The 18,048-nt window shown below is 41.2% G+C and overlaps 3 protein-coding genes across 6 annotated transcripts in view; 2 read left to right on the top strand and 1 right to left on the bottom strand.

Annotated features, from left to right (window-relative positions):
* Positions 1-6,523, bottom strand: part of LOC139199648 (arf-GAP with Rho-GAP domain, ANK repeat and PH domain-containing protein 1) — a 35,160-nt gene extending 28,637 nt beyond the window's left edge. For 2 of the 4 annotated variants that reach the window (XM_070828732.1, XM_070828734.1), the window contains exons 1-3: positions 5,452-6,523; positions 1,981-2,150; positions 57-145 (exon numbers count right to left, since the gene is read on the bottom strand). In XM_070828732.1, the coding sequence (XP_070684833.1) occupies positions 57-145; positions 1,981-2,150; positions 5,452-6,491 (1,299 nt within the window). In that variant the 5' untranslated portion in view covers positions 6,492-6,523. Of the gene's footprint in view, positions 1-56; positions 146-1,980; positions 2,151-4,438; positions 4,501-5,451 lie in introns of those variants that run through there. The other 2 variants (XM_070828733.1, XM_070828735.1) reach the window with 2 other exon arrangements.
* Positions 1-7,145, top strand: part of mmp28 (matrix metallopeptidase 28) — a 246,599-nt gene extending 239,454 nt beyond the window's left edge. Inside the window, exon 9 of the mRNA XM_070829912.1 lies at positions 7,135-7,145. The gene's annotated coding sequence lies outside the window, so the exon portion shown is untranslated. The remainder of the gene's footprint in view (positions 1-7,134) is intronic.
* anapc15 (anaphase promoting complex subunit 15) overlaps positions 1-18,048 on the top strand; it is a 256,108-nt gene that overhangs the window by 132,684 nt on the left and 105,376 nt on the right. The window lies entirely within an intron of this gene.

The following is an 18,048-nucleotide window of genomic DNA, read 5'->3' as shown; positions in this document are numbered from 1 at the left end:
GGAGGAGAAGCGAGAAGAGGAAGAGGAGTGTAAAAGAAGGGAACATTGTCATTTACCCTGTCTGGTGTGTTTATTTGATGAATGCTGGGGTAAAACAAGTCTGGATCCTCGTACTCATCAGAATTATCATCAAGTGAATCCAACCCTGACGAAGGGAGTAGAAGATGGGAGCAGGAGGAGTTGAACAGCTTTAGTTAGTCTTATAGTCTAAGCCTGGTTTGATGTGACACTTTAAAATACTGACACGGTTTACTAAAAGAACATACATTATATGATAACCTAGCATGACAAGACAAAAATATTCTAATATATAAACTGTTTATTGTAAAAATCTGGCTCCCCATAGATGGTCTCTGGTCTCTATAGATTCACAATCATTAACCATAACGCAATAATGCAATGCTGTATATGACATACTGCCTTTTGCGTAAGGGAGGGACTACTTTTTATCTGTACAGGCTAGACGCAAAGTATACGTTTGCTTTTCGGCAATTTACTTGGGCCACATGCCACCCACAAAAAAAACCCAAAACATTTATATGCTAACATTCCTTCTACAAGGGTTACAGGAAGCCATTCTGGTAAATGCAGTGAAATACTTGCTGGAAGAGAGTGAGAACAGGGAAATTGGATAGGGCTAAGAGTAAATAACAGCACTGATTGTAACAGTTACTCAAGTTACCTGGTTCCTGATTAGGGTGTTAATCTAGGTTTCTGAGCACAGAAACTTAATAGCGTAAGGAGAGTGGTATTGGGCACATACCGGGCACCAAGTCTCTCAGTGAGGTTGGAACTAGTTTGTCAGGCTGAACAACATTGATAAAATAGAGTCATATTCCCTCTGGTAATATCAAGTTGAAACAGTTATTTTAGGAGAGAAACATACTGTGAACCGACGCTGCCTGTATAGAAGCTGTTTCATTAAGCACGGGTGCATTCTGCATTCTTGAGACTCTGCTTGAAACGATGGGCTCAAGTAAGCCTACTACTTTAAATCTGGTTTACTAAATGCACATTTATGACCTTTAAACAGAGATGGGAGACATCAAGCTCAGATCACATGAACTCACAACAGAAAAAGCAGGGATGCAAAGTGAAGCCGTTTCAAGGTTCACTTTTAGTTGTGTTAACTACTTAGCTTGTGAAAAAAGGCACTTTCACCATGAGGCTATAGCCATGGGTCAAAATTATCTCCAGATTGTTTAAGTATAAGGGTTCTACATTCAGTTGAAAAATAACTTCAGCCCAAAATGTGGTAAATGTGACACATGCTGCAGTCTGACTGTAACTCCCTGTACAGTTTGTTCACAGCAATAAAGTAGGAGGAGGAACTTTGAGGAGAACGCCAAGTTTCAATCTGGTTGGCAAACTGTATCACTGGTTAACCTGATCAGAAGCAGAATAGCCTGGAGGGATAGGGTTGGTCCATGGTAACTTATGTCTTATTTAAAACTGCTTAACAGAAATCAGTTTTGTGAAATGAAGTCTGATTTACTCAAACAAACCTGCGTTAACTAAATTTAACATGTTTTCATGTAAACGTTGAATGTAATCAAACCTGTACAATAAAAACGACACTGGGTTTAATCCTCACTTGTGTCCTTCTGCTGTCTAATAAGAGCAAATGCACGAGTCCAATACACATACTGCAACAGTCTTTCCTGCATATATGTACAGTTCTGATTAGATTCAGCCTGTGCTGAAACTGAAGTGCACAGTAAGCCTTTTACATATTTCACCATCATTTACGAGGAAATTCCCTTTTTTGTACAATTCATAGTTGCGTGGTGTTATGCATTGTTACTGCAGAAATTTTGGCTCAATGTAATTCAACCTGCAGACCTTTAAACACAAAAACAAGAGAGAGTGTTAAGATGCTCACCGTGGCTCCCTGTCATCTCAACCATGACTATCAAATTAAGACATACAATAACCAATAATCATTTCTAAAAAGTTCAATGTGCTGGCTGTATTACTAACTCAACTCACGGGGAGGCTGGGGAACCCTCTTAGTAGGCAGAGCTGGCTGAGTGTCTGGTTCAGATGACTGTTGTGTGTTTTCTGGAGTTTGGGGTGTCCTGATGCGAGGCGGGACCAGTGGAGTTTGGTCTTTGTGCATCTCATCAGCAACCGTCTTGGTGGGAGAGGGGCTGGGGGATACAAGGGTACAGGACAGGTCAGCAGAGGTTTGGAGAGCAGAAGTTGAGTCCTCAGACATCACAGTAATGGGAGATCGGGTGAAAATTCCTCTGTTGCGAAGAAAGAACTTCGCCCTTTGACAGCCCTCTCCTGTCTGATCTTCTCTCATTCCAAACTACAAAGATAACAGCATTTGAGATTTTACCTCTAGGCACCTAATACAAAAAAAAAAAAAAAGATCCAGCTGCAAACAACAAAGTTACACAGATGCAATCACTCTGGTAACAACTCCGGTAACCTGATTCAGTCCACATCATTGACTGCTGAGTCTTCTTCAGCGGTATTACAACTGAGCTGTGGCAAACCAGCATCCCTCTGCTCTGCTTCATACAGTCTAGTTTTCCCACCCTAAATCTGGTTTTAGCAGCAAGTCTAAACCTGCCTCACCCTGCAAGATCTCCATGTAAACACAGCATACCTCTGGATCCCCTGCAAACACACAAACACAGTATGTGTGCACTAGAGTTGTTGAGTTTCTGGGTTGATCTCACATACCCATCTGACCCTTACCCGAACACCCAGATAAGTTTTCCACTTCTGCTGAGTTGTTTCCACTGCATATATACTGCAACTGTAAAATTAGTTGAAATAATGGCAAAATGATTGTGTTTCCCAATGAAACACATACGCACAGCAAGGCAATTACACATTGATTCGTCAAGCATTACCACATCACTGGCTTCTGGTAAATCAGGAGGACACATATGAAATGAAATCTATACAATGTTAAACAGTCTGTATACACCATTTCCATGCTGACAGGAAAGTCAAGAGTGAGTACACAGGCATGGTTTCTATCCAGTATTGTGAAAGTTCCTCTTTATTCCGTCATCTTTTGTGAATTTCCCTCTCATTATGTTACAGCGAGCATTGCTTGCTTGCAAGAACATAAAAGATATTCATGGCACGTTTACAGGAAATGGGAGTCAAAAAAACTACTTGTTACTGGTTTCTTTTAAGTCAAAACAGAAAAAAAGAGAAGCTCAAAAGATCATGCAATGGAACCTAATAGTTCAATATACACTAGAGACAATCTAGTCAAGTTGTAGTTGCTACAGTAAGTTGTGTTGGCTGTTGGAATGGTTTTGTCAGCTGAATGTAACCCAGACATGAACTACTCTGTTGTGTTGTATTTTAAGTGGCCTGATAATAGTATTATCACAGACCCCTGTGGACAAATTATATTTCTTTATTTATGCACATGAAACAAATTCACAAGGTTGCTAACTGTAAACTTGTGACTCTTAGTATATACTTAGTATAGTAAAGTTATTATTGTTATGATATGTTCTATTCATTAGTTCTGTTTAATAATAACCCAGAAAATGAATATGGAATATGGACAATTACGGGAAACCGTTCTGTTGACACAGTTCCTTCTTTTTCTCATAGGAAGAGTGCTTAGAGGCAGGCAGCTAGCTAAGTGCTATATTTAACCTGCTCTCATCTAGCTAACAGAGGACAGGAGGCTGAAGAAACAATGACTGCTCCTTTCTCTTCGCACGTGGTGTGTATGTGAACTTATTCTGGACAAATTTCTACACTTCATCCCTACATCAACTGTCAGTAGCGAATTCATCCTTTTGCTCTGGTGTTGACGTTGAGAGGCATTTTAAGGCAGCGTGTGTTTGTTGCACAGCTTCACTGTCATTTTTGGTCTTCAATAAAAGCAAAACGCAGCAGTCTGAACCAGGAGCAAACTACTCTATACTTTGACAGATACCCAGCGTACATTATTTATAGCCTCTGTTTGAGGTTAGGGGTGCTAATAGCAAAGCTACACAGTTTACAAAAGCCTCTACAAAGAACACCGGATTTCCATGACAGCTTAACATGCCAGGGATGCCTTTAGAAAATCCTATATTACTGGTTTTGTCACAGACATACGGGTGATGAACCATTACGAATGTCAGTTCTCAAAAAAAAAAAACTCGTCCTGCCCCAGAAGAAGACCCTAACCCCGGATCATTAAAACATTAAACTACCTTCATAAACTACCTTAATCTGGTTAAGGTAAAATAAACACATGGAAAGACAGTCAAAATAGTTTCCTGAAAATAAGTGTGACAAAGCTATTGCACAGCAGAGAACATTAAACACAGCAAGACAGAAAGGCTTCCTTGTTTGAAACACTAACACAGGACAGAGTGAGGAGGGGGATGACAAGGGGAGAACGCATGCTAAAGATGAGTGCAGACTGAGAAAAGACGTGTAGGTATATAATTAGCATCAATGTTACCTGTCCCGACATGTTCAAAAGGAGTCCTCTTCCATGATGATATAAAAATCTCAAATACACACAGAGACACACACACACACACACATCGGAGGAGGGGGAAAAAGGAGGAGGAAATGACCAGTTAAGCAGAAAATGGGAGGCGGCAACAAAGCACATTAACAAAAAAACAAGACGGGTTACAAAAAGTCTGAAGGTAGTTCCTGGTAGCTTATCACTTTTGTTTTTCTCTTTATTTCTCACTCTCTTTGTCTCTTGTCACTCACGGAGGAGTTTTTAACCGCTCTGTGTTGTTCTCCATTGTAACTTCCTCTGTCTCTCTGTAGCCCGTTTCCCTTTAAAACGGTCATAAAAGAACTACAACAAGTTTCCTTTTGGTTAATGGTGAGAGCCAGCTGCTAATCCTGCATGCTATCACCAGAGCCTACATGAGCACCCATATAAGAATACACACCAAAGTGCACAAATGACTGTGCAAGAAAAGACAATAAGCAAAACAATACTACCAGTGCAAAACAGTCTATTACATACAGTGTAGAGACGTAATAGTAAAGAAAAGGTCACTACGGAGCATTTTTTAAAAAACAAAAAAACATACGCACTCATGCACACACTCCAGTGGTCAGTTATGAGCAACACAGACTGCAGCTTCACAGATAAGTTCATAGAGATTTCCACATTCAACAGGCCACTAAGGTTTAGGTCCACTCAGTCAGTCAATGCGCTTTGGCCTTTCAGTTTCAGGAAGTGTCTAATTTTATTTGCAGGAAGTGTTGAAAAGTCATGTCTGGACTGCAACTGAAGTTGACAAGAAGTGCATTTTCCGTGTTGTCCGCTAGATGGCAATGCAATCCTCTAAGAATCAAACTTTTACAGAGGCGAGTTTCTTGGCCACTTCTCATGACACAGACACACACTGCTGGCAATCATTGTGTACATTGTCATTTAGCAACCTCACACAATCAGAATTTTATTTTTCAGTAAAAACTAAAAATCCAGTCTAAAAACAGGCTTACCTGTGAGTTCTGGGAGACTGTGCAGGAAACCGCTGTGGGACTGGTGGAGGGCCTTTGGGTGTGAGCCCAACTTTTGGAGGGAGAGGTGGAGCGTTTTTGTTGGTGTTGGATGAAGCAGTGAGGGAGATGGGTGATGTTTTTCTTTCTCCATCACTGGCCAAATGTTGGGCAGGTGGGTGGATGTCTAATGTCTGAGGCCGAGGTGCATGTGTGGGGGTGTGGGTAGGGGTGCAGGTGGGGGCAGAACTCTGGGAACTGCTCTGTACAGCTGGGGCTTTAACCGCATGTCTGTCAGGTTTAGGGGACGCGGCGGTTCGAGTAGGTGGTGAGGGGATCACGGGAGAGGTGAAGCGCTGTGGGGGGCAGTTTGGTGTGCTTCGTGGGGGGACAGGGGGTAAAGAGGTGTCAGGAGTTGGAGAGACAAGGGGGCTAGGGTGGGAGTCCGCTGGTGCACTGGAGCGAAACTTAGTCCTCTCTTTAGGCACAGGCCTCTCCCTCTCTCCCTCTGCTCCATCGTCCCTGTCTTCCTCCTTTCCTCCTCTAGGTGCTGTTTGTCTTTGACCAGGAACCGGCTTCTTCTCTCCTTCTTCTCCACTTTCCTCTTTCATCCTGGATACTTGCCTCTCCCTGGGGACTGGTTTCTCCCTTTCCCTGGGTGTAGGTCCTGATGTCTCTCCATCTCTTGTCTCCGTTTCCTTAAAGACGTGTTTTTCGCCCACGGGGATAGGCACAGGTCTGTCTCTCTGAAACCCTGTGGCCTGTCCTGTTTCCTCCAGTCTCTGATCTCTCTCAGACTGTACATGGTGAGATTGTGTGTCAAATTGTGCATCACCGTTACCATGTGTTTTGTTCAGGCTAGCCAGGATACGTTTGCGGTGGCCCGGCAAAGTGATGCCCATCTGCTCTAGCTGATCTGGCGTGAGGCTCCGACATTGTCGTAACGTTGTCAACCCAGCGCTGTGAAAAGCCTCAGAATACTGCTCCAGACGAAGCACACATAACCAGTCCCACACGGATGCACAGGTTTCAGACTGAGACATCACTGATATGTGTGAAGGCAAGTCTTCGTCCACAGAGAAAGCGCAGTCTCCAGGACCTCAGATCATATCTTAGACAACCTATAGAAGAGAAAAAATGACCATGAAGAAAATGTGCAGTACATGTACAGTATACCAAAAAGCTTAACATTCAATCATGGAAATAACTGCTACAATAGGGGTTTTCAAACATATTCATTAACAACGAACAAGCTCAAAATAAATGTTTTTTTTCTTTATTCAAACTGAAAACTTTGTTTTAGTTCCTAAAAATGTATCATTGTGCGTCACACTAGTCTGAATATAGACCAGATCATGAAAACACTTCCTAGATTCTACACTATTTTGAGAAATCCTGCATTGGGAAACGTCTTAAGGTGCAAAAATGCAATGAAGTGGTTCCTGAGAGACAGATAATAGAGTTAATAAGAGCGACAGAGAGAGAGCGGGACAGACAGATCCGATCCAAGAGAGTGGACATTTTTATAGACTGTAAACAGCAGTGTTAAAATGATGTGTAATAAACAGTCAGGGCAGCACTATCACCTCGGTTCAAAAAAGGAAGTTGTCTTGCCTCTATATCACTTTGACATCCCCTAACAGTTTGATGACTTTGATGAGCATGCAGTGAATTATTTTTATATAGTCTGAACCCACAAAACAGTGGATTGCGTCTTCCTCTTTCTAAGCACTTATAACTTAGAGGGAAACTACGGTGCTGTATCAACATAAAAACACATGACATTAGAATGACTTGACTTAAAGGTTATTCCTTTTGAGCAGACAACAACACAGTAAGTAGTGTGGCACCATCACTCAACGATGGGAGGAAGTGTATTGGCACACACAGCACGTTCACACATTCACTCAATTCTCTCTATCACACACTTGAATGCTGCATAAGTGGATTCAAGATCAGCTTCCCACCAAGCTTCCCCATCCGTTCCAATTAGCACTCTCCTAGCGTACCATCCACTCTAGGTAGTGCATCATGACAGTGTTCAAACTGTTCAAGTATGTGGAACTATTTTTTAAGTTCATGCAGAACAGTCACAATGTTAGGCCATGATTAGCAAACAGCAGGCACAGCCAGCTCCCTGCATGCACATGATGCAAACCTACCTGATTGTAAGCAATAGCTCAGTGAGGACTGTTGTGATGCATAAACCGGAGCCATTACAAAACATCAGCAAAAATTAATTCTGACAATAACTTTTGACCATATCTCCAAAAGCTATTTTGTTGCTGTCAATACCATTTATCATTCATTTAATTCATTCACTATGTTTTATCCCTCTGCTTCACACTTTTGACTTGGCAAGCTGCTGGGTTTCCTGCCAGAGCCACAAACAGTATTTACTCAACACACACACAGCTGAATATGTACATTTGACTGCAATTTGTTTAAGTTCAGCTCAATGCAAGAGTAATGTAACTTGCATACGCTATGATAAAAAAAACTAAACTGTAAAACTGTGTAATATTCCTTTAGTAATTTGTCTTCATATAGACAGAATAGCACATACAGTGGGGAAAAAAGTATTTAGCCAGCCACCAATTGTGCAAGTTCTCCCACTTAAAAAGATGAGAGGCCTGTAATTTTCATCATAGGTACACTTCAACTATGAGAGACAGAATGGGGGGAAAGAATCCAGGAAATCACATTGTAGGATTTTTAATGAATTAATTGGTAAATTCCTCAGTAAAATAAGTATTTGGTCACCTACAAGCAAGCAAGATTTCTGGCTCTCACAGCCCTGTAACTTCTTCTTTAAGAGGCTCCTCTGTCCTCCACTCGTTACCTGTATTAATGGCACTTGTTTGAACTCATTATCAGTATAAAAGACACCTGTCCACAACCTCAAACAGTCACACTCCAAACTCCACTATGGCCAAGACCAAAGAGCTGTCAAAGGACACCAGAAACAAAATTGTAGACCTGCACCAGGCTGGGAAGACTGAATCTGCAATAGGTAAGCAGCTTGGTAATGGAAGACATACAAGACCACTGATAATCTCCCTCGATCTGGGGCTCCACGCAAGATCTCACCCTGTGGGGTCAAAATGATCACAAGAACGGTGAGCAAAAATCCCAGAACCACATGGGGGGACCTAGTGAATGACCTGCAGAGAGCTGGGACCAAAGTAACAAAGGCTACCATCAGTAACACACTACGCCGCCAGGGACTCAAATCCTACAGTGCCAGACGTGTCCCCCTGCTTAAGCCAGTACATGTCCAGGCCCGTCTGAAGTTTGCTAGAGAGCATTTGGATGATCCAGAAGAGGATTGGAAGAATGTCATATGGTCAGATGAAACCAAAATAGAACTTTTTGGTAAAAACTCAACTCGTGTTTGGAGGAGAAAGAATGTCGAGTTGCATCCAAAGAACACCATACCTACTGTGAAGCATGGGGGTGGAAACATCATGCTTTGGGGCTGTTTTTCTGCAAAGGGACCAGGACGACTGATGAGATTTTTCCATCAGCAAGGGCATTGAAGATGAAACGTGGCTGGGTCTTTCAGCAATGATCCACAATGATCCCAAACACACCGCCCGCGCAACGAAGGAGTGGCTTCGTAAGAAGCATTTCAAGGTCCTGGAGTGGCCTAGCCAGTCTCCAGATCTCAACCCCATAGAAAATCTTTGGAGGGAGTTGAAAGTCCGTGTTGCCCAGCGACAGCCCCAAAACATCACTGCTCTAGAGGAGATCTGCATGGAGGAATGGGCCAAAATACCAGCAACAGTGTGTGAAAACCTTGTGAAGACTTACAGAAAACGTTTGACCTCTGTCATTGCCAACAAAGGGTATATAACAAAGTATTGAGATGAACTTTTGTTATTGACCAAATACTTATTTTCCACCGTAATTTGCAAATAAATTCTTTAAAAATCAGACAATGTGATTTTCTGGATTTTTTTTTTCTCATTCTGTCTCTCATAGTTGAAGTGTACCTATGATGAAAATTACAGGCCTCTCTCATCTTTTTAAGTGGGAGAACTTGCACAATTGGTGGCTGACTAAATACTTTTTTGCCCCACTGTAAAATGGCATTCCAGTATCAAAGGGTAAGTAGGGGGTCTATAGTCTTACTGATCTCAGGCATAACTACACAGGCAACATTTATTTAGCAATATTTATTTGTTTATTTAATCATTTGATATTTACTGACTAGCCAGTTTACACTTAACATCTACTTTACATCTACTAATTGAAAGAACTTACACTTCCTAAACTAGACAGAGAATAGGCTGATAAAATGTATGTAGCATGTATGTTGTCAAACACTATATCGCTAAAAGTCAGAGGACATCCCTTCTAATTATTGTGTTCAGATGTTTCAGCTATACTCATTGCTAACAGGTGCATAAAATCCAGCACTTAGCCATGAAATCCCCGTCGTGAAGAGCTCAGTGACTTTAAACATGGTACTGTTAAAGGATGCCACCTTTACCACAAATCAGCTAATGAAATTTCTGTCCAATTTGCCCAAGACAATCTGCCAATTATAAGTGCAATATGGTATTCTATGGTATGGTACATTTTACTATAGTAATCTATAGAATTCTAAAGCATTTAATCTAATCTATGGAATTTTTTGATATGGTGCTGTAATGTATGCTAATGTACAGTAACATATGGTTATGTTCAGTAAGGTATGGCAACATATAGTAATGTACGATTATGTATGGTAATGTACCGTAAAGTATAGTAAGGTATTCTATAGTAGCGTATTGTAACGTATAGTAGCATATGGTATTCCATGGTAACATACGATCTTCTGTGGTAATGTACAGTAACGTACGGTATTCTATGGAAGCATAAGGTAACAGGTCACTTTCTATGGTAACAAATGGTATTCTATGATAATGTACAGTTTTCTATGTAATGGATGGTATTCCATGGTAATCTACAGTATGGTACGGTATTCTATGTATGTAACGTATGTTATTGTCCGGTAATGTAAGTTAATGTACAGTTGTGTATGGTATTCTATGGTAATGTTTAGCAATGTACAATTATGTACGGTAATGTATGGAAGGCAGGAAGACGCTAACTACCAGCATGCCTGTTGCCTAAAGTTTGGTGGAAGAGGGGTGATGGTCTGGAGCTGTTTTTCTTGGAAGTAAGTGAGGACACAGTAGGCCACACTGTCCAGCTTGAGAAATACTATTCGCCAGTGAGCGACTATGTTGAAATGAGTGCATTTCATTTCCTGTCAAATGTTTCCTCTAACAGGACAGAAACCACAGGGCACGGGGACAGCCTCAATCTTGCTCTCTGATCAAACGCAGTTCCTATTTTCGAATTGAGGAACTCAGAGACACTTCATGCCATATATTACAGTTTGAATTTTCTACAGCCGGAATTGGAGCAATACTCAAACTAAACACACACAGAGCCCAGAACATTTGAACACTGACACACAGACACACAGACACACAGACACAAAATAGCAGGTCACAGCATCTTTGACCTGACAATATTTTCATCATCAGTGCTTAATCAGCCATGTGTGTTCTCTGTGTGGACGATACCATGAGGCACAAGTGTAAATACTGATGTAGTAGCTGAGAAAACCAAAGGAAGACAGATCATTTTAAATAATGCACTGTTACACCCCTGGTTAAAGCCTGGCCGTTGAGTTCTGCAGTCTGCAGCTGCTCAGCAGTTTTTTGAGATGGCTGAAGAGTCTGTTGCAATAATCCAGGAGTGATCAAAAATCATGTAGGATAAACTTTAGGTCTCTAAAATTTAAAGCAGATCTTACTTCGAAATGTTTCTGAGATGATAAAAACATAGACAGTGTACAGATTTTGTTCCTGAAGGGATCCTGAAGGGAATGCAGCAAACTAAACTCAGTGGGCTTAAGTGGAAGGTCCAACTGTGTTTCCTCTGCACAACAATATCAAAGAAATGCCAAGTTAATGGATGATGTGACCCTGGAGATACAGTTGTAAATAGAGACACAGAACCTCCTATGTGGCACATGACTAAAACCAATTTAAAACACGAGTTCAACCAGGTCAATGGGACATTTTTCTCCCAACGTAGCCCGGAGTGGGTGATGAACATCAAAGAATGTAGCATTGTGGGTAAGAGACTTCACCGTCTCTGAAAATAAAAGACGCTGGGGTCACGACCTAACCAACAATCGCAAAAACCTTTGGTTATATTGGTCGGTAGAAAAACAATCTATAGTAATGATTAAAAAAAAAAAATTGTGTGCATCTATGCCTACTGCAGAGTTTAGGTTCAAGTTTAAGTTAAACTGATAAAGGAATACTCACTTGGGACAACACAATGCTTGTCTGCCATCACACCCAGGAGCAGACCGATGTCAGCTGAGTCTCTGAGCATCCTGTTCAGAGAGCTGAAAGTTCGAACTTTATGACTAAATAGCCAACAAACACACCTTTAGTTTTGGTCTCTGTGAGGCTAGGCCGTCTCATTTGGATGATTGGTTTGCTACCTAAGAGGTATCCATAGCTTGTATATGAGAAATGCTAGACGCTACAAACTTCCTCTATTTGTGCCTCCCTTGGTTAAACACAGCCACGGCCTTCATCTGTACTAAATTCAGAAAGATAAAATTGATATTGATCTTTTCATTTGACTGCTGGTAGGATGACAAACAGGCATATTTTCATAAATGTCACTGCCTTCCTTTAACTGCTGAAATCAACAAACGTTTTGCACCTGAACTCGCATGTTACAGAAAACTGTGGGTGCTTCGTAAATTCTGTGCAGTCAGCGTTCCTGTTCGTCAACTGCTGACCTCCTTTTTCCGAGGCTTTTATCTCATTTTCTGTAGTTTTCGACCAGCATTTGCTCTCTGGACATTTCAATTCATTTATCTCTCCCTCTCTCCATCCTTCTCTGCGCTCTCTCCCTCCCACTCAGAAAGCAGCCAATAACAGGGTCTCTGTGCTGCGTTCACAATGGGGCATTCTGTTGCCTAGGCAAGTACACACACACACACACACACACACACACACACACACACACACACAGACAAGAAGGAGGGAAGCGCGTGGTGGGGGCCCACTGTTTCGAGTCTGGTCACACTCTCTAAAACAAGTGCTCACCTAATAATGTTGTGTGTGTATAGTTGGTGGGGGGATGGGGACTATTGTGTTTCAGGCCTCACATCCCCTTTCAATTGAACACATAGGTAGGATGTTTCATTTTTTCTAATGTTTGCACTGAGCAGTGCTTACTGTGACTGTCCTCAGTTCGAAAAGGTACACTATCAGCCTATGCGTTTTAAGACAGCACCACAAAACCTAAAAACAGGGGTCTACTGAACTTGATCTCTCATACATTTTCACATCAACACTTCGGCAACAAGTTAACACATGGGCACGGAAAACACACGACTGCACTCGCCTCCTGCTCTCTTTGCACACGCTGTCCTCTGCTTGAGCCCGTGGATACGACATCATTGAGGTAGCTGTACAAGTATCAGTTGTGGAGGTTTTGTATCATGGATTGAAGAAAACGCGCAGCTGGATGCAAAATACAAAACCTGTTTTTGCATTGCTTGCCATAACACAGCCATGTTCAACAGGCCTGGTTGGACGATTTTTTTGGAGTATTAATCTGACAATTACGATTACAAACTCAGCAGAACCATCAAAGATCACATCCCTCTACTCCAAACCAAGGCTGACACATATTAATAGACGTAATAACCTGCATGCACACATTTAACTGTAACTGCAAACACAACAATATAACATTGAGATCTACACACAGACACGTCTACCTAAAGAAATGCTACCTACCTACTGAGTGTATCAAAAACACACTGACAAGTTGTCTGGCTTATTTTGACATGAAATTCAGTCCAATACTTGAAGAGAACATTCTGGATAATATAAATAAAAATTAAATTTAAAGCTAAACACTGTTTAAACTTGCCAAACAAAGATGAAGACGTGATGATGTGTACTTCAGTGGTCATTGATATGTGCTTTGCTGTTCTATGTAAAGCTTTTGATGCACCAACGGTGAACATAATATATCTTCTATCTGGCAAACAGATGTTCAGCCTAATAGGTCACTCTTCTAACACTAGATCTCTTCTGCATAGTCTTGGGAAATACCTCCTTTGACCCATTTCTCACCAAGGTCAAGTGAAAGGAAATGTTTTTATTATCTGCCATTGTGATGTAGAACAAATACCAACAGAGTAGAAATGTGGAGAATTCGAAACCTCCAATTTAAGCGGCTTCAACAAAAATACCATTGTAAAGCAAGGACTAATAAAGTTCTCCACCTCTTTTTCTGTTTTCCCTTCTGTTTTTAAAATGTACTTATTCATTTCAACAACTATCAAAAAGTAAGCATTTTAAGCAACATTAGACTTTAAAATAACATCTCCAAAATCATTTTCATGGTACACTGACTTGTAACAAAGAGAATGGTTCTTCAATCACTGTGCATCCCGAGTGCCTGTTCTTGCACTATGTAACTTGGGTTGAGTTGGAACAATCTCCCAGGAGAAGTGCGTCACGCTTTACAGCCCTTCGTCACACACTTAAGATATCTCTAAGAAGAAGCTAGCTCCGGTATGGATATCGTGGCAAAGGGAATTACTCTACTTGCTCTGAAGCTGTAAGGGCATTGACATGCAGGAAATATCAATTCTTGCATAAAGTTGTTTTAAGGCTGGAGCTCTTTTCATACGTGCCAAAAGTACATGTAGGTGATACATTGACACCAATATCATGATGTGTTACTAAGGCTCAGGATTATCCATCCTTGAGGACAACAGACATTTAAAACAGGAACTGCTCCAACTGTTTTGTCAGTGGATGCCTTCTTTGAATCCATTTACCATACAAATGGAGGCATACCTGTATGTTGCTGTGAGTGAGTTAAAAAGGCTCATTCCACACACAGCTTCCGCTCAATTGTCTGTGTATGAAAGTGCATTGAGTAGAAGTGAGCAGTGATGTTAAATTTAGCTGCACCTTTCATGGCATAGCTCCGGTATATACAGATAACGACAGATACACAAAAACAGTGTCAGCTCTGCAGTGAGATAAGCTTTTTACTTTCATCATGCATGAAACTCCGACTGCCACAATGATTTCTGCCTATTGATACCTAACTGACAAACACATTAAGGCAGAGCACTCCTTCAGATCCTTGAACTAAATTTCATTGAAATTCTGCTGAAATTATGTGGAGACACACAGATCATCAAAATAAAAAAAAATTGCTACATTGACCAATATTTGCTTATCACAGATATTTCAGTACCTTATGCTTGCTGACACGTGACAAGAAATGTTTGAGACATTTAAAAATAGTGTCTCCATTAAATAATGTGTCCACCAGAGAGCACGAACAAGTTTAATTCTTAACTGTAAAATAGCCAGTATAACAGCCAGTACAAATCTTGATTACACATTATATCATAAATAATGTCCGCAGTATTCCCAGTTCATTCCGTCAGGGTCCTTTGTTGCTTATCATCTCACCCTCCCTCCCTGTCCCTCTATCTAACTTTCCTGCCTCAATAAAGGCAAAAAATAAATAAAAGTAAGGGACCCAGGACGTGCAAAAACAAAACAAAAGTACTGACAGATTGATGGAAATCAGATTTGTGTTGTTGAAAAATAAACAGCTTTATCTGTTGCTGCTCAGTATGCGGGATTCCCATAACTTTTCATTTACTTCACTAATCGCTTCTCTGTGACAAGTTGTTGGGTTGCCACTAAAGACCAATTTATCTCAGACCCTCAGATTTCTATCAAGGTGTTGTCCTTATAAGGATTAGTGAAAAAAAAAAACACACACAGGACATGACTCATATACCCACCATTAGACACTGCTGCTTTCAGCCCACTTTCAATTAGAACTGAATAGTGACTCAGTCCTGCCAGTAAAGCAATGCATCCGAACAATGTCCTCTAGTCAACATGCCTGTGTGTGTGTCTGTGTGTGCACATTGGCCTCTGACTCTTCAGGGTGCAACATTTCACAGGCGGACGTTCCCCATGGTAACCAACCCAAGCACCCACTACATTTAACGGAGGAGTCCATTAATGGGACAAAGTCCTCAGCTTGTGACAAAAAACCATGTTTTGACTTCAGTGAGTATGAAACTCTGGTGGTCATGATGTTTTGTGCCGGTGCCCGGCTGATATTACCACAAGTAGGCTACAAACTCTACATACCACCAACTTTCTGTCCTCTCCCCTCCCCCTTCCTCAACTCTCTGCAGCAGCATAAGGAAAGTAACAGTAATGGACGTGTTGCATGTTTTAGCCCATTGACTTCAAATTCACATTGTTTATTTCTTGACCAAAAGTTTTTTGAGTAACTCTCAAATCCCAGATGTTGGAAATTACTCATGCATATCATTAGGGACAGCTCAAAAAACAGTGCCGAACTGCTTTCATAATAACATCCAAAGCATCCTGCAAAAATGCATTACACAGATATATACTGAGAGGTAGCTTGAATGCAGTATAATTCATTGCTGAGCCGTTGCCTTGGATTACATTAGCATTAGTGTCTCACAATAGTGATGTTTCACTCTCAGAAACAATTTAATTCCTTTGTGATAAAAAAAAAAAAATTCTATTCTCATTTTCACAAGATGTACAAACTAATCACCAAATGACGTGCTCTCTTCCCTTCAGAAAATGTACAGTCTTGAAGCAGAATTAACCTCAGCTCCAACCTCAGCTTAACGTCAACGTCTTGCACAACCGGGCTCCTCATTTCACAGTCATACTGCTCGATGCATCCTGGATCTGAGCCAGTGAGACTCCCTCTCTCACCTCATTACGGAGTGATTCAGTAATCATGTGAGTATTAGACAGACGGAGAAGGAAACAGAGAGCGAGAAAAAGACAGAAAAGTGGTAGACACGAGAAGGATAAAGAAAGATAGACGAGGTAGACGACAGATCAAGCTTTTAGCTGCGACTTGATGTCAGTGACCGATAAATAATTCAGACCTTACATCCTCAATAATCTAAAATTAAGGCTGTGAATTTGAATTGGCCCAAGTTAGCATGGCGTGCCTCTTATACAGGATGACGCACTAATCATGGGCTGAGGGGTAGAGATACTTGTATCAGTGCCTTGATAAGCAACATCCTGTACCCCTGCATTATGTGGCTCTCTGTGTGCACTTGAAAGCCAAAACCAGTCACATTTGGGCTCCTCACTGCTACTCCTTTCCACTACTAGACAAAACAAGGTCAGTAGTGCCGTTAAGCTGATTGATAGCTCTTTCTGCCAGTCAAAATAATATTATTTGGGTCATTTTTTGTGTTTGCCTTTGGCACCATGGATTGGCAGCTTTTTAAAAAAGGCATAGATTGTTTGATTGGTTGCTTTCAGTGCATTTAGATGGCCCTGTTCAAGCCCTATGCCCTGCTTTGGTTCTCTAATGTGCTATGACACTGATAAAACCTCTCACTTTTATTAACTATGCTGCTATGGTTAGGCAGCAGAGCAAAGTATGTTAAACCACAGCAAAGCAAGTCATTTTCATAGTTCAGGAGATAGACTTCTGTAAAATCCCTGACCTGTATATAAACTCATGCATTCACTGACTTAAAGTTCTGCTAAGCCAGCCATGCAAAATGTACTCTATTTTTAGGCTTTTAGCCCACATGCAAACAGTCTTCCTCTTCGTCTGCACGCTATATAGAGTACATTAGCACTGAAAAGGAAAAACTATCACAGTTTCCACTTAACTTAAAAACTTGTCTGAAAGCCCATTCAGACAGTTTCACTACTGATCACACCTTATCACCTTTATGTATAATCTCTACAGATCCCACATGCAGGGGCCTTGTCCTAGGCAGAAAATAAAACAGGAATAAAACAAATTTATGGAGCCATGAGGGTTTGTGTAATCCTACCTCAGAAAGAGGGTGAAAGTAGGTCTAAAAATGATTGGCCTGGATGACCACCTGTGACAAGTCCACCTGCTAACAGACTCCATCATGCAGTGGGGAAAACAGGCACATGATTAGCCCTCCAATTAGATCTAAGTGTTTAGTTAAATCCCTCGGTTTAATAGTCAGTTCACCCGAGCAGCCAGCTTAAAACTAATGAATTCCACTGGGGATAAACAGCCCGTCCACTTCCTCTGCAGCACCCACGGAGAGGACAGAGCAGCCTGAGAAAAACAACCAAACACTTCGGGCAGCTTCACTTTAGCCATTTCGACAAATGCCTCCTCCTCTTCATCAATTAGTAGGCTGCTAAAAGCATGAGTAGTTGACGGTGTGCTCTCAGAAAAGTTTTCTGTGTTGTACACCGGTGACTCTTTAGCTTCATGTTAGCTAACGGTGCTTCAGCCCGCAGGTCAAGCTAACGGTACCGTAACCTAGACAACACAGTGTTAGTGTGTTTTAATGTTGTTTACTTTGTGTCTAATCCTGTCAGCCGGACACGGAAAGTTTCTCTTGGGAAAAAAGAAAACAACAGAAAAAAGTTTAAACTTCTTATCATTCGCTTACCTTTTCAAGTCTTTTGCATGTGTCCAACTCACTGAAGTACACTCACGTTTTGTTTTTGAGGT

This window comes from Pempheris klunzingeri, chromosome 4 (assembly GCF_042242105.1).
Source record: "Pempheris klunzingeri isolate RE-2024b chromosome 4, fPemKlu1.hap1, whole genome shotgun sequence".
In the NCBI taxonomy this organism is placed as follows: domain Eukaryota; kingdom Metazoa; phylum Chordata; class Actinopteri; order Acropomatiformes; family Pempheridae; genus Pempheris; species Pempheris klunzingeri.
The sequence above is the reverse complement of the archived record's forward strand: the minus strand, read 5'-3'. Positions and strand labels throughout refer to the sequence as shown.